The sequence below is a fragment of the Phalacrocorax aristotelis genome, chromosome 2 (genome assembly GCF_949628215.1).
Source record: "Phalacrocorax aristotelis chromosome 2, bGulAri2.1, whole genome shotgun sequence".
NCBI classification, from domain to species: Eukaryota; Metazoa; Chordata; class Aves; order Suliformes; family Phalacrocoracidae; genus Phalacrocorax; species Phalacrocorax aristotelis.
Genome location: NC_134277.1, coordinates 50627989 through 50640010, shown reverse-complemented (window position 1 = coordinate 50640010; position 12022 = coordinate 50627989). Strand labels below are relative to the sequence as shown.

At 39.5% G+C, this 12022-nt stretch overlaps 1 protein-coding gene across 1 annotated transcript in view; it reads left to right on the top strand.

The window, feature by feature from the left end:
- Positions 1–11671, top strand: part of GLB1 (galactosidase beta 1) — a 46759-nt gene extending 35088 nt beyond the window's left edge. Inside the window, exons 14-16 of the mRNA XM_075083500.1 lie at positions 1036–1167; positions 6123–6362; positions 10229–11671. Coding sequence (XP_074939601.1) covers positions 1036–1167; positions 6123–6362; positions 10229–10489 — 633 coding nt within the window. The 3' untranslated portion in view covers positions 10490–11671. The remainder of the gene's footprint in view (positions 1–1035; positions 1168–6122; positions 6363–10228) is intronic.
- The last annotated feature ends 351 nt before the right edge of the window (positions 11672–12022 follow it).

Below are 12022 nucleotides of genomic sequence, written 5' to 3'. Positions count from 1 at the left end.
TCCAGCTTACCAAAGCAACTTTTTATTAGATAATCTTATTTAATCAGATGAAGGAAATAAGGAAGTATACAGTTGATTAACACTAAATGTTCGTATCTCAGAAAATATGACTATCTATTACTTCTAAGGAAAATGTGATCGTTTCAATTTTTGAGATATTGAATGTTGATACAGATTGACTTCTGTGGGGGGGGATATGGGGAGGGGAAACCCTACCTAAAAACCACTCTAGAAGCAGGGTTTACTTGTAGGTTCATTAAATACATTAATGGTGGCTTTCTATAGTGTTTCCATAGTTTTGGGGTGGGTTTTTTGTTTTAGTCTTCTATATTTTTTTTTCCTTTGAGGGTGGGGGGAAGTGGAAGCCTGAGCCTATGTCTTACCTTATGAAACTGGCTTCTGACCACAATTTAAAAAAAAAATTATTGCACAGGATGTGAGCATTATCTATCTTCCCTTAAGCAGGATTTTGTTCCTGCTTAATGAAAATTAATATCAATTCACTGACTTTGACAGCCTAGTTTTTAATTTTTTTTTGACCTGTGCTGACTCTCATCACCTTTGTGTCCAGGTCAAGCTCTCCTTTCCATATGTTGTGGGAATGGGAATAAATAAAGCTAAATATGTATGTGAGCTTAATTTTAATTGGAAGATGAAGGCCCTTTTAATCACTGATATTGCCAAAATGTTTTCAGTCACTAGATTATATTTGAGAACTTGTTTTTTGTGAATCAGGTTCATCAAAACCACAAGGGTTCGAACAGTTGGTTGAGTTATGGAATTTAGCTATGGAATAAGATGGTGTCAGTTAGACAAATGCTGCCTGTTAGCACATCCAGTTGATGTACTGAAATGCAGATATTGTCATACATGCTGCTTGTGTACTCGCATGCAAGAAGAGGAAAGGAAAAATTTAAAAACTTTTTTAATTTGTTTCCTTTGTCCCTTTTCTTCATGTGAGTTGAGACACGAATAACAGGGTGTTGTTTGTTTTCAACGGTTATTGTTTTCTTCTTCTTGGTGTAATTTATGTAGGTTCCTCAAGGTGTCCTCGAACGGGACAAATCACTTATGATAAATATAACTGGAAAGGCTGGAGCAAATCTGGACATCTTGGTAGAGAATATGGGCCGAGTCAACTTTGGTAGATACAATAATGACTTTAAGGTAAGCAAAATCAATGGAGTTACTGGATAGTGGGTTAGAAAGAGCAGAAGGATATGGATTACACAGCTGTAACTTCACCTCAAAATGTAACTACTCACTAGTTTTCATTTGAGTTTTTCCAGTCACGAAAATCAAAGTGGTATTAAAACCTGACAGACATATCTTAAATTTTTTTTTTTGTTAGTTCACTTTTGTTAGCCAAACTGTCGCCCACAAGACTTTCAGGTTGAATTGAACCTGTAGCTAACACTTTAAAATGTGCAAAACTGTGTGGATAAACTCCTAAAATGGGTTGGAAATAGGTCTAGATTTTGGTCATACTTTGAGGCATGGGAATCCTGGGGTTGTAGTTGTATGTATGCATGTGCGCGTGTGTGTGTATACATATATACATATACACACTTTATCTCTTTCCATGTCCCATTTAATTTATCAGCAGCATATCCTTGCAATATTTTCAGTGTGTCTAAGAAAGGCTGTCTCACAAGCACTATGCAAAATTGTCAGTTGAGATTTGGACTGATAAGGTGTTAGAGATAGTTATGAGAAAGCTTACGAATGCTTCTGGGTTCATGCTGCACTTTGGGACTGTCACGTCCCTGCATGAGTGGCTGTGGTGTGTTGACCTTGGCTGGCTACCAGGTGCTCACCAAGCCACTCTCTTACTCCTCCTCCTCCATCAACAGGAGGTGAAGAAAATATAATAAAAAGCTCGTGGGTTGAGATAAGGACAGGGAGATCACTCAGCAATTACTGTCTCAGGCAAAATGGACTCAACTTGGGGAAATTAATTTATTGCCAACTAAATGGAATAGGATAATGAGAAATAAGAACAAATCTTAAAAACACTTCTCCCCAGGCTCAACTTCAGTCCTGACTCTTCTGCCCTCTTCCCCTGAGAGGTGCAGGGGGGCTGGGGAATGGAGGATGGAGGAACGCTTCATCTTAGCCACTCCTTTCTCCTCACACTCTTCCCTGCTCCAGCATGGCGTCCCACTCACAGGATACAGTTCTTCATGAAATTCTCTAATACAGGTCCTTCCCACAGGCTGCAGTTCTTCATGAACTGCTCCAGCATAGGTCCTTTCCATGGGATGCAGTCCTTCAGGAACAGACTGCTCCAGCATGGGTCGCCCAAAAGGTCACAACTCCTGCTGGAAAACCTGCTCCTGCAAGGTCTCCTCCCCAGTGGCTACAGCTCCTGCCAGCAGCCTGCTCCAGCGTGGGCTCTCTGCAGGCTGCATCTTTGTTCAGAGCGCATCCACCTGCTCCGGCATGGGGTCCTCCACAAGCTGCAGGGTGGATATCTGCTCCACTGTGGACCTGCGTGGGCTGCAAGAGGACAACGTGTGTCACTATGGTCTTCACCGTGGTTGCAGGAGAATTTCTGCTCTGGTACCTTGAGCACCTTCTCTCTCCTTCTCTGACCTTGGTGCCTGCAGGGCTGTTTCTGTCTCATTTTTCTCACTCCTCTCTCACAGCTGCTACACAGTGGGGTTTTTTTGTTTGGTTGGTTTTTTACCCTTTCCGAAATATGTTATCACAGCGGTGCTACCAGCGTCCCCGACAGACTCAGCTTTGGCCAGCGGTGGGTTCATTTTGAAGCCGGCTAGAACTGGCTCTGTCCTGCATGGGGATAGCTTCTGGCATCTTTTCACAGAAGCCACCCCTGCAGCCCCTGTGCTGCCAAAACCTTGCCACATAAACCCAATGCAGTGGCGATGCCACTAACAAACACTAGGAAGGGCAGGGGCAAAAAGGAAACTTTCCTTGTTGTAGACCTTATGGGATCCCAAGCACTGCATGATATTTGTTGGAGAGAGGAGTATTGTAGGGGCCAGTCTTGGATTTCTGCCATGTTCAGTGCCACAGCACACTTTTTTTTTTTAGATTTTGATATTACTGGGATACAAGTAATAATAAAGTAATGACAAAACTTTACAATTAAGGAGAGATTTGCAGCCCCCTAACTGGAAGAATCTCTTAAACACCCCCTAGATCTGACTTAGCCTAAATTGATTTGGCAGTGTTCAGAAAGCTTGTCAAGTGTGTAATGGCTGTCCAGACTAATAGCTCCCTGGTGATTGTGGTGTCCTTTTGTTCTAAGGGGATGACAGGTAAATTAGAAGCTTCCATTTCCTCTCAGTCTAAATTCTGTCTGTGACAGGTGTCTTGGAGCAGAATTAAGACTCACCCAAAATGTTTCTCAGTTAGTTTGGATGCAAGAGCTGGAGAAAGATAAACATTACAGGAAAGACATGTACCTGAACAGTACCATTTAGTTACCAAGCAAAGACACACATGCTGTGAGGAAGTAGGATTCTTAAGGTTGTAAGTAGGGGAAAAAAGTAAACCCAAATGTGTATGCATCTTGAGCAGCCCAGTTGATGAGACCATAAACTCTGGTTGAGTTTGGGCCTGTTACAGAATCCAGTTCAATTATGAAACATAGACTGGGAAGAGACTTGCAAGATCTCCAGTAGGCAGAGTCTCCCGTTCTAAAACTTGTGTTGCCGTGAGTAGGATGCGCCTATTCGCATTGTTAAAGAAAGATGCATTGGTTATGATTAAGCAGCACGGAAGAATTGAAGCTGAGGCTTGGTTTAGAGGAGACTAATTGATGGGTTATCTTTTTCGAAGTGTGTCGTAATAAGGATTTTTAGGTGTGTTTCCAATTATGCTAAGACTTCAGTCAAGGCAAAGCAATATAACTCTCAGCACTTGCAAAGCTGGTAACTCAAAGGCTTTCACCGTATCAAAAAGCGGTTTCATGTATCTTATGCTTTGGAAGGCATACAGTTATTTAAATCCTAATGAGAACAAAACTAAATATATGTGGGAACTCCTAGGATGTATGAAAGCCTCTGATTTAAAAGCATCAGCAACGGGGAGATTTCTGTGCTTGTGGTGTATATATTCAGTGGGCAGCAGGAGTGCCAATGCTGTTTATACTGTCTCTTCAACTTACCTTGCCTTTATCTGAGTGGCAAGAGAGGGCACCTAGTTCCCTAGTGTTTTGCCTTCATGTAGATGCAGCAGAAATGTTGCATTTATTTATTTATTTAATAACAGGCCAGGGGATTAGGAATCTATGTGCTTAGTGCTAAACTGAGGTAACAGAATTTGGGGGTTAGTGGTTGGATTAGGGAGGTGCTCAGTGTTGCTGTGGTTGACCTGAAATTCGCACTCGTACCGGGGTTTCAACCTTTTAAAAATTTAAAAGTGAAAGCAAGTTTAGTAGACATTTGCATTGTGAGACCAATCCTCTAAAAGCAGGATGGTTCCACGTAGAAGAGGCAGTCTTTCTTGGGTAGCTTTGGAAAATGTGCATTGCTCCTTCCAGCAGAGTCCCTCCCTCACGCTGTTCTTTGTGTTGATTTTGAAAACTGGAAAAAATTATACCTTGCGTTTTAGATATTTTTTATTTTTTTGCTTTCAGAAATAACTTTAAAGCAAGAGGTTCCTGCCTTATGAAGCCTTGCATTTTTAAGCAAATAGGGTAGCTTTTCTGGGTTTTGTTTGGCTGTGGGGTTTTTTTTTCCGCTTTTTTGAGCTTGAAAAGGAACTAGGCATCTAGCTTTTTGTAAGGAATCTTAAAAGGGTTTTGGTTTTAAAACATCCTGCTGATCTAAGTCTTATTTTTGAAGGACCCAAAGAAAGGAAGAGTGTGGTTTATGTTTTTCTGTATTTTTTCACATGTTCACTGCCACCTATATCTTTGTTTTACTTGGGAAATTTATATCCATATCTGGACTGTTGAATATGCATTCTTATGCAAAACAAAGTAAGAACACTTAGTAGGCAGTTAATCTAATTTGAAAAAAATCACGCCATTCATAGTGCCTAAAGGTGGGCTTAGGGAGGCAGGTTAGAAGGTTTGGGCTAAAGTTATGTTGCATTACTTCAGTTGATTGCTAGACAGGGTAAAGTCTAGGTTGTTTAAAAACGTTTTGCCACTTATATCAAAATAAAATATCTGTACAGAGTTAAAGTTCCTGTTCTGTAAAGTGGGCATCTAGGTAAAGGAAGAGGAAAACAATTAGTGCTTGTACTGATGATGAGGCTTGTGGAGTCAGTGCAATGCTTATTAGACATCAGAACAGACACACAACATAGTATTCAAGCAACTTATGAATGTAGCAGCATTGGTTTAAAGTCAGCCCCTCGCATTACACTGAAACACTACTTTAGAAATTATTATTATAATACAGTTAAGATGTGTGCACAGGTAACTTAATGTTCATTTTTGTCTTCTTAAATCATGCTTTTTAATTCATTGTGCAAGTACCCTGGTGTGCTACGTACATGGTTCTGTAGAAATGGAACAGGACTCTGTGGGCTTGAAGCTGACTGTAAGCTTAAAGTATTTCACTGAATCAGGGTCACAAAGAATGTGCCTTGATTTTGTGATACTGTAGGTTAGCAGTGGAAGATTTGTAGGAAGCAAATACTGCTTTCTCTTCTATTGTGCAGGTTAATATCTTGGGTTAGTGACTCAGTGTTACCATATTTCTTGATGGTATCTCAAACTTACGATATATAATGCTTTTTCTGCGTTTTATTAAGCCACAGGTTTTAGAATCATGTTCGTGTTAAAGCAAAACAGAAATTCACAGTTACAGGGGAAAAAAGTTAAAAAAAACAACAAACCAAACCCCCAAAAAACAAACAAACGAAAAAAAAAAAAAACCCAAAACTTGGGCATCAGTTTGAAAGCCCAAAACTTTTAAGAGGAACAGATCCTTCACAGAGAATAAATGAAACCCTTTATTCTTAAGCAGAGCTTGTAACTTGAAGACCAGATGCTTGGTTTTTTACACACACAGATTGGCAGCAGTTGCAAGTACTTTGATTCAGTTTTTATTTCTGACTGATTTATAGTTGCAGCCAAATAACTTCAATAAGATGAAGCTAATAATGTTATTTTTTTGGTGGGTTTTTTTTTTCTTCCTCAGGGTCTAGTTTCAAATTTAACTCTTGATCATGATATACTTCTTGAATGGGAAATCTATCCTCTAGACATAGATGGAGCAGTGAACCATGACATTAATGGCCACCTTGACCAACAAAGGAAATCTGTTGGCAATCCACTGAGTTATGAAGCACCTACTTTCTACACCGGTAGACTTTCAATTCCTGGAGGGATTCCAGACTTGCCTCAAGACACCTATGTCACGTTTCCTGGCTGGACAAAGGTACAACTTTTCACTGTAAAAACTTGAAGTCCACTCAAAAAGCTACTGAAACTTCTATGGACGATCAAAGTCCATTTGTCTTGGATTGGTAGAAGTTGGTTGTTGTGGTGGGGTGTCTCAAATATATTTAAACAACTAGGAAATTGATTCCTTGCTTTAAGTAAATCTCAAGATAAGCCATTAAGAGAAGGGAAGCATATTCAAAAGGTACATGGTACTGGTCTATAAAGTGGCACATCGCAAAAAAAAACCCCACTAGTTTTTTTTAACAGTGAGAGATAAATTGTCAGGCTGTTTATAAAATGCTGCATTTAGGTGTGTTGATTTTGTTTGGGTTTTGGGTTTTTTTTTGTCTTCATGTAGAGCAGAAACAGCTTTTTGGAAGGAGGAATGAATACGTGCTTTTAGATAAAATCGTATTTTATTCTGGAAGAAGCAAGATGCTGCAGGACAACTTCTGATTATATTGATTGATTAAAAGTAACTAAGAACATGTTTGTCGTGCTGTGTGAGGAACTATGGATCTTATTACAAAGCATAGAGAGCGTTGGACAAAACTGCTGGTGGTGTGCACATAGATATGGATCCAATGTATGGAAGATGTACTGCTTGTCTTCTGGAGGTTACCTGTAACTGAACTGAACAGATCAGAAAGCGCTGCCGTGAAAAGCTTGGGGGCAGATCTCTGTTAATGGGAAATAATCATAGGGCTGGAGCGTAGCTAGAGCAGCAAAGAGTGTGTTTTCACAGTGCCATGTTTGAAACAGCCAGCATGCAGGATGGGTAAGGACCAGCTCAGCTAGCTGGTGGGAGGCACAGAAAGCAGAATGTGTGCACTGAAGTGCCACTCTTCTTGGAGGCCTACGCATTTAAGTCCAGGCTTCAGGGAAGTGCCTGTGATAGTGTTAGGTGGCAAAATTATTCCTTTCTGAAACAATCGATTTACTGCTATTAAAACAGAGTAGGAGAAAGAGTTGCTGGTGATCTATATACAGTATTATAGTGGTTAAAGCACTTCCCAATATGCAGAAGCTTGTGATTCATTGCTGGCACTGAGCTTGGATGAGGAAGCTTAACTTATGCACATATATAGGAACAGGGGCTCTCTTATGCAATCACTGAATAAAATCCAAAAATAGCTTTTTGAACTGGAACCGGAATCTCAGACTTATGCAGTAAATTTTGTGAGCCCATGAATCATAAATCTTCAGGAAGTGAGATGACCATATCTGCCTGTTGGCAAACTCACCTTTGAAATGGTAAAACAAGATACCCAGGAGTAATAAGATTGAGGTGATACTGGGTGTGGAAACTGAGACTTCCAGCTAACTTTACCAATGAGAACATGTCTTGCAGGCAGAAGGCCATAAGGGTTTAAATTCCACTCAGGTTCCATTGGATCTGGGCCTTAATTCCTTGACTGGCACTGTATAAATGGCTGATGCCAAGGTGTGGAGAGGGACTGTAATAGGGGTTAAAACCTACCTGTTTGAGTAGTTAGAAAACCATGGAAACAACACTTACCAAGAAAACCTATAGTTCTAATGATGATCGTGCCTTTGCATATTAAGACAAGGAGTGCTGGACAGTGTGGAAGAAGGGTACAGCATTAACAGTCATGACTTATGTTGTAGCTTGCTTGCCTTCAGTGGTTTTTAAACCCTTCACTAGTAATTAAACTTCCTTCACCCTCGCTTGAGGAAGCGCAAAGCCCTTAAGCACACATGTCCTGGAATGTATGGTTAGATTTAACAGATTTGGTTTTTCTTCAACAGAAACAGAACTGTTCTTGATTTTCTGTGGAATCATGGGTTGTAGTTGCTGACCCTGCTAAAGGAAATCTTGTTACTGAAGATAGAGATCCCCCCCTCCTTTATTTTGTCTAAGGCATATGTATTGGTAGTGTGTGTATAGTGTTATGATTTGCTTGTTTAGAGTATACTAATTCCTGAGTGTGCAGTCTTTAGAAACTGCAATATTAATAAGGGCAGTTGGGAACTGAGGAATTAAGTTCATAGCTTTACTGGAAAAATTGGTTACAACCAGTGACCGATTAAGATCGGAAAGACACCTGTCTGATCATACCTTCTGCGTTAGAACTCTAATGCAGTCATTCCTACAGTAAACTCCTACTTCCCCCAGGGTTACAGTAACTTTCTGTAGTAGGTAGGCTACTGTCTGGTGGGTACACTCACTAATTCATCCTGTGTGTGTAGGTTGCATTAATGCCACGTTTTCTTCTAAAACTGCTATAGATGCAGAGTGGTGAGCTTGAATAAATAGCTCTTCTCTTGCATTTTAATACAGCAAAAACAAGCCACAAAGCAAGATAAACTTGATTTTAAAAATTATTTTAAAAAGTTTGACATCAAAGTTTATTAACACCTTGGCAGATCTGTGCAAGATAGGATCTTACACTACCGAAGTGGACATAGAGCTGAAATAACTCACCTGCATTTGCAAATGTACCAACTCCTTATAAAATTTCTCATGTGAGTTTCATAAAATTTGCTTTCATAAATACTTGAAAAAGAAAACACAAGAAAAATACCTTCAAAACAGCTTGAACAGAAAAACTCGCTATATTACAATTTTGCTTCTTTAGATCATTCAGAAGTATTATTCTGATTACACCTATCCCAGATGAATTTTGGACATCACCAAGAGTGCAGTAAAAGTTTTTACTTTCAACTGATTCAGACTACTTCATTACTTTTATTATTGTACATCAATGCCATGTGTTAGTGTGTTTTTCCTCTATATTGTGATTACCAAAGGTCAAAGCAAGAGGGAAAACACAGATGCAGTTACCTGTTCCCATCCCTTTTCTTGTGCACTGCACTCTTGTCTGCCTTATGGTAAAAAGACAGTTATGGGGAGTAAAAGCAAATTGTTTGTCCAAATCAGCTGTACATCCTCCCCTATCTCTTGGCTCACTAACGGGATTCAGCTCAACTCAGTAAGGAGTCTATTTACAGTTTTAGTGAACATTCTGCAACTCACCAATCTATAGGCTTTTGTAAAAATTGGTGTTTGTGTCACTTTAATCTGTCTATTTTGTGGTGTATAAATGACTGTTTTGACTCCTTTTCGTCTTGCCCAATTTTATCTTTTGAACTTAAGGTGTTTATCATGTTAGAACAGTATTTTGAACTAGTGGTTCTGGCCACCTCCGCTGTAAAAAGTAATTTAAAGAGTTTGTATGCCAAGTTAACCACAATTTCACTGAACTTAATGCTAGCAGACCCCCAAAGATTTTAATGGTTGTAGGTAACTACAACAAAATACGGTACTCTGTTGCAGTGTGATGTCACAAGCTCTTCTTGTTGGCTAAACTATTACAAGTATGAGACATCTGAATTTCATGCGTCTAGACAAGCTGCGTGATTTCATGAAACAGATAAAACGGGAAAGGACTACCAAGATAATGTGATTGTCTGTACAACTGTAAGACTACAACAGAATTAGGATCTGATTTTTTTTTCTTTTGTGAATTCTTTCTCCTTTTAATAATCAGCTTCAAGCAAATAGAATTTTCAGGTTTGCTTTGGTCTGAAGCTTGGTGGAAAATTTAGTGCTAGGAACCTGCAATTGTGTTTTCCTAAGTATTGTCATATTTGGAATTACTGCAGTATTTGACCACTTTCTTTTTAAATATAAATGATAGCTTTAACTCATCAGGGAATTTAGATTGTTCTGACTGTCATTAGCATTTTCTGGAACAGATTTTCCATCCTTGTGTTCTATCAAACTGAAAAATGGAGGAAATTTAGTTACTATGTGAAGAGTGTTACGCTTAAAGCTATTGTCATTTGATCTCTGTCAAATTATTGAAATATTGTTATTTTTTCTTTCTGTCTTAACAGGGGCAAATTTGGATCAACGGCTTTAATCTTGGTCGCTACTGGCCAGCCCGCGGTCCTCAGTTAACACTTTTTGTTCCAAGGAATATACTTGTTTCATCGGTGCCAAACAACGTAACAGTGCTGGAGCTGGAGCGTTCTCCTTGCAGCACCCAGGCATGCGAGATAGAATTTGTAGACAAACCTAATATCAATGCAACCGCACAGTATGAAAATTATGTCCCCCAACTCTTTGTCAGAGATATGTGGCTGAACAATCTATAATGACTTGAGTACTTCCTTATCTTCCCCCTACTTTGCTTCTCTTTCTCTCAAATCATATTTCCCTTTTTTAAAGATCAGTAAGTTGTTTAGCTGAGGCAACTTTTTAAATTCTTCAAAGACTTTTGTTTTTTTTAATCTGCCAGAGTTAAAAACTTAAATTCTCTTCAAATAAAAGCTGTAGCTTTAGAATTTGCCTTGGACTGTGACATTGAACTCAACTGGAAGATAACATTTGCATCAGTCTAGTAAAAATGCAGTCCCTGTAGGCTGCTTACATTACAGGAACACTCTTACGCCTTTCTCTTGTTTTTTTTTTACCATGTTTTTCAACTGAAGAGGAGCCTACAAAAGGGTGCAAAGTCCCACTAGCTTGCTGTTTACTCATGTGGACTGGTAGGTCAGAGCTGCCAATAGGCTAGACACTTTAAGCTGATTGTATCATCTGGTTGGTATCAATAGTCTGAAGGGGCTCACTGCCAACATTGAGCAGACCCCATTATTTTCACCTCCATGCAAGTGACCTTGAAAAAATTTCAACTGGTTTGTCATGGGAGCAGTGAAAGGAACTGTGGAAGAGAGCTCTCAAGTGCAAGCTGATCCGAACAGTAGGAATGAGGGACCTTGTAGTCTCTATCTGTCCCCTCTTGGAAAGCCAATTTACTGCTTCCTTTCTGCCGTCTCCGAAGACTTCAAGTAAAAATTGATAAATACAAGGACGTACATAAAACTTAATCTGTTTTTGTTGGACCATAGCCTCTGATTGGCCTGCCTGCAGAATGTAGTCTTACAGTGAGCCATTTTTTCTTGTAATGGATCCATCCCCTGCCCTCCAATGGGCCTGGAGTACCTGTTTTTCATAGGCCAGCACCTTGGAAGTAGAAGGCTTTAACTTAAAAAAATCATCAGTTTACTGGAACAAAACAGAAGATGAATTAATGACTAAAAGAGATTTAAATTCTTTAAGAGCCTGATATTTGCAAAGATGCACAATCTCTGTCAGTAAAGCTGATTTTCTACATGACTGAATCTTTTTGATTCATATGGGTTTGATGTCAATCATGCAAACTCCTTGGTGAGATTTAAACAACAAAAGATTAAGATGGCGGAATCAAGTATTTTCATAATCTGTGGTTTCTTCCTTTGATTTTTGCCTGACATTAAAATGGTTCTTTAAAGAGTAAATCCTTCCTGTGTGTCTTTGGGAAGGAAAAAGGGTGTGAGGAAGCATTAAAGAAGTTACAGTATTAAGGGAGAAATGAGGTTGTAAAGTCTCAATGGACAAGGAGTTCTCCTTGTTGATGTCTCATTTGTTGTCTGTGTTACGAAGGTGTGTGCAAAGTAAAGCAAACCAAAGTAGTTGTAATGGGCTCTGTGGACCCTGGAAGTGCCACCCTTTTCTGATACGGCCAATGTAAAAACTTATTTCTTCTCAGCTGATAAGGACTACTGCTGCCACCTGAGGAGAGAGTGAAAAGGAGCATCATCCCCTTGAGTATCTACATTTCTGCTGTGTTTGATATGTATTTGATGGGC